This window comes from Euphorbia lathyris, chromosome 10 (assembly GCF_963576675.1).
Source record: "Euphorbia lathyris chromosome 10, ddEupLath1.1, whole genome shotgun sequence".
In the NCBI taxonomy this organism is placed as follows: domain Eukaryota; kingdom Viridiplantae; phylum Streptophyta; class Magnoliopsida; order Malpighiales; family Euphorbiaceae; genus Euphorbia; species Euphorbia lathyris.
Genome location: NC_088919.1, coordinates 16,040,019 through 16,044,311, shown reverse-complemented (window position 1 = coordinate 16,044,311; position 4,293 = coordinate 16,040,019). Strand labels below are relative to the sequence as shown.

At 31.6% G+C, this 4,293-nt stretch overlaps 1 protein-coding gene across 1 annotated transcript; it reads left to right on the top strand.

Moving 5' to 3' along the window:
* Positions 1–336: 336 nt before the first annotated feature.
* Positions 337–1,978, top strand: LOC136209259 (zeatin O-glucosyltransferase-like). The gene has a single exon (XM_066000685.1). It carries the CDS (start codon positions 486–488, stop codon positions 1,848–1,850), a length of 1,365 nt encoding a protein of 454 aa, XP_065856757.1. The 5' UTR covers positions 337–485; the 3' UTR covers positions 1,851–1,978.
* Positions 1,979–4,293: the final 2,315 nt, after the last annotated feature.

Sequence of the window (4,293 nt, the reverse complement as noted above, 5' to 3'; positions counted from 1 at the left end):
TTAAGCCTATATTGGTGCTATTTTGAACGTTGAGCCTAAATTGGTATTTCCCCAAAAACCTTAGACCTATTTTGATACTTTATCCCTTCTTTTTATGATTCAATTATAAAAGTCTTATTTAGTATCAATCACATTTCTATCAAATTTATAGGTTGTTCTGCGAATGGGGTGGCCCATGCTTTAGCTAGTTCTTCTCATTCCCTGTCACAACTTGTGGAGTGGGGGTACTGTCCGTCCAAATTTTATTTTACATTTATGTTGTATATTGATTCCGTTTAATGAAACTTTTTTTCTTCTTACAAAAGTAACCTTTGATGAAAAAAATAAAAAAAACTTTGACAAATATCAGTTCAGAAATCTACAAATGTAAACGTTTCTAAAGGGAAAAAGAAGAAAGGCAGCGAAATCGATGATAAAATCACCCAAAATCCAACATTAATACATACATACAATCCTAAATTTGATATCCAATCCAATCCAACAGTATGAATAAGAATAATGAAGTTATCGTCGTTATAGTTCCTTTTCCAGCTCAAGGCCATCTCAACCAGCTCCTCCATCTCTCCAGACTCATCCTCTCCTACAACCTCCCCGTCCACTTCCTCGGCACCGCCCTCCACAACCGCCAAGCCAGACACCGTCTCCACTGTTGGGACACCTCAAGATCAATCCAATTCCATGACTTCGAAATCCCATCTTTTCCTTCTGATCCACCTCCCAATCCCAATCCCAATATCAAATTCCCTTCTCAATTAATCCTTACTTTTAAAGCTTCAATCCATCTCCAAAACCCTGTTTCAACCCTTCTTCATTCCCTCTCAACCAAAGCAAGAAAGCTTGTTATCATCCATGATTCTTTAATGGCTTCCGTTGTTCAAGAAGTTCAGTTTATACCCAATGCTGAGTCTTACGTTTTCCAGAGTGTTTCAGCTTTTACTATGTTCTTCTTTCGTTGGGATAAAATGGGGAGACCCAAAAACGATGATGGTGTTATAATCCCTGAAAGAGTTCCTTCCCTTGAAGGATGTTTTCCTAAGGAGTTTCTTGATTTGATTTCGTCTCAATATGAGTTTCATAAGATAAGCTCCGGTTATATTTATAATACTAGTAGATTAATTGAAGGTCCTTACTTGGATTTGATCCAGAAATACAACCATGGTAAGGGTAAGCATTTTGCCCTAGGACCTTTCAATCCTGTGAGTTTAAGTAGTGATCATGATCAGAAGAAGCAGCATTTATGCCTAGAATGGCTAGATAAACAAGCAGAAAACTCAGTGATTTATGTCTCATTTGGGACAACAACATCAATGAATAATGAACAAATCAATGAATTAGCAATTGGGTTGAAGGAAAGTAATCAAAAGTTCATCTGGGTGTTGAGAGATGCAGATAAAGGAGACATCTTTACTCAAGAAAATGAAGTAGTAAAAGTTGGGTATAATGAGAATTCAGGATTGATAGTGAGAGATTGGGTACCTCAGTTAGAGATATTAGGGCACACTTCAATTGGGGGATTTATGAGTCATTGTGGATGGAATTCATGTATGGAAAGTATAAGTATGGGAGTTCCAATTGCAGCTTGGCCTATGCATTCAGACCAGCCCAGAAACAGTGTTTTGATAACTGAATGTTTGAAGATTGGTGTTGTGGTTAGAGATTGGGAAAGAAGAGATGAGATTGTGACTGGGAAGATGATTCAAACTTGTGTTCAGAGATTAATGGCTTCTGATGAAGGATTTAGAATGAGGAAGAGAGCTTCTGAATTGGGTCATTCTGTACGTAGATCAGTGGAAGAAGGTGGAGTTTCTCGCTTGGAAATGAATTCTTTCATTGCCCATATTTCTAGTTAATTAAGTCGTATAGAGGTGATAATTTCGTATTTTTCGTATTTCGTATAAAAATCATGTTTTCATATATATATATATATATATTCTCCATATGGTTATATTAAATCTTAGAAAAATAATTTTTATGTTCATAGTATGGGATAAATCGGATTATTTTTATAAATCATATTTTTGTATCGAAAAATGCACCCCTATATCGACTCCTCTCTAATACGATTATAAGATTGGATATGTGATTTTATAATATCGTTATTCTAGTGGAACTCAAAATTTCATGTTGTATCAATCAAGCATGGTTCAATAACAGGAATTTTACTTCTTATATGAATGACAAGAAAGTAAATATTTTTCGAATATTTTTAGAAGACTCCCAAAGTACTATTCTCGATGAATCAATTACTGCTATATGTATATATGTTTTTTTAACAACAATCATCTTCCAATACTATTTTGATTGGTCGGGTGTAATACTTCAAAAGTATACTAAAAATTCTCATATTGTTCTAACACTGGACTTATGCTTATAACTCTGACTTTGCACTTTACTAATATAACTCATTTTACCTTTGATCAAGATGATCACTCTAATAGAATGTAAAAAATCATGTAAAAATAATGGAAATTACTTCTTGAATTTTTTTTTAACTATGTATGTGTTGTTTAGTTAGGAGCGAGAAAACAAATGTTTAAAGGGAGAAAACTCTGAAAATAGTGATTTGAAAAATAATGAATATAACTGTAGGAAATATCCGCTCGTAGGATTTCGGATTCGGATGGATTATGGATTTAGGTTTTATCTAATTGTGTTATTAGAAATGAAGTCTTTGAAAGCCAAAAAGAAAAACGACATCGTTTTGTTCTAAGAGGATGTGCAAATGAATTATATTATATATATGAGTGGAAGGGTAAGATTGTATCAATTTGAAAAAATAATTGGATAATTGGAAAGGAGTAGAACGGTAAGAGTGGAATGAATTGAAAAAAATTTAAAATTGATACTGTTCACAACATTCAATTTTATATGTATATATAATTTATAAAAATAATTTTAAATTATATATATCTATCGTTTATTTATTTATTATGTCATATGATCCGACTAATCCGAGTCATTTGATTGAACTAAGTGACCCATGACACAATTATAAATTTAGTTTGATATCTGACTGGTTCTGCCAACATTGCTAAAAACACTATCTCCATCCAAGTTTGGAGTTTTTTTTTTCTAGTTTTTAGTTGAAAGATAAACCTTATCTTTTCTTTGTTTTGCTTTTATTTTAGGGTAAAGTTCAAATAAAACCCATGTGGTTTCACTAATTTTCAGATAAAGGACTGTAGTTTACTTTTTATCAAAACAAGGACTGAGGTTTCACACTTTTAATAATGCTATTAAAACTATCTTTAACGACCTGAAAATGAAAATTTTCAAGAATTAAAGTTGTTCAATGTCATATTTTCTATGGAACTACATTTTCGATTTTAGAAAATCATCTTTTTTGGAACACTCTCTCTAAACATTAACTTTCTCTCTTTACCAAACATCATCTAAATAATCTCGAAATAAAAAAAGTTGAAGAATTAAAGTTGCTTAGAATATTAGTAGTTCTTAAAATATGTCATTTTTGAAGTTGTTAAGGGTGATTTTAATAGTATCAATCGAAAAAATCCTTATTTTGCTAAAGTTGAAAACCTCAGTCATCGTTTTGACAAAAAGTAAACCACAGTCCTACTAATCCGAGTCATTTGACTGAACTAAGTGACCCATGACACAATTATAAATTTAGTTTGATATCTGACCGGTTCTGCCAACATTGCTAAAAACACTATCTCCATCCAAGTTTGGAGTTTTTTTTTCTAGTTTTTAGTTGAAAGATAAACCTTATCTTTTCTTTGTTTTGCTTTTATTTTAGGGTAAAGTTCAAATAAAACCCATGTGGTTTCACTAATTTTCAGATAAAGGACTGTAGTTTACTTTTTATCAAAACAAGGACTGAGGTTTCACACTTTTAATAATGCTATTAAAACTATCTTTAACGACCTGAAAATGAAAATTTTCAAGAATTAAAGTTGTTCAATGTCATATTTTCTATGGAACTACATTTTCGATTTTAGAAAATCATCTTTTTTGGAACTCTCTCTCTAAACATTAACTTTCTCTCTTTACCAAACATCATCTAAATAATCTCGAAATAAAAAAAGTTGAAGAATTAAAGTTGCTTAGAATATTAGTAGTTCTTAAAATATGTCATTTTTGAAGTTGTTAAGGGTGATTTTAATAGTATCAATCGAAAAAATCCTTATTTTGCTAAAGTTGAAAACCTCAGTCATCGTTTTGACAAAAAGTAAACCACAGTCCTTTATCTGAAAATTAGTGAAACCACAGAGGTTTTATTTAAACTTTACCCTAAAATAAAAGCAAAACAAAGAAAAGATAAGGTTTATCTTT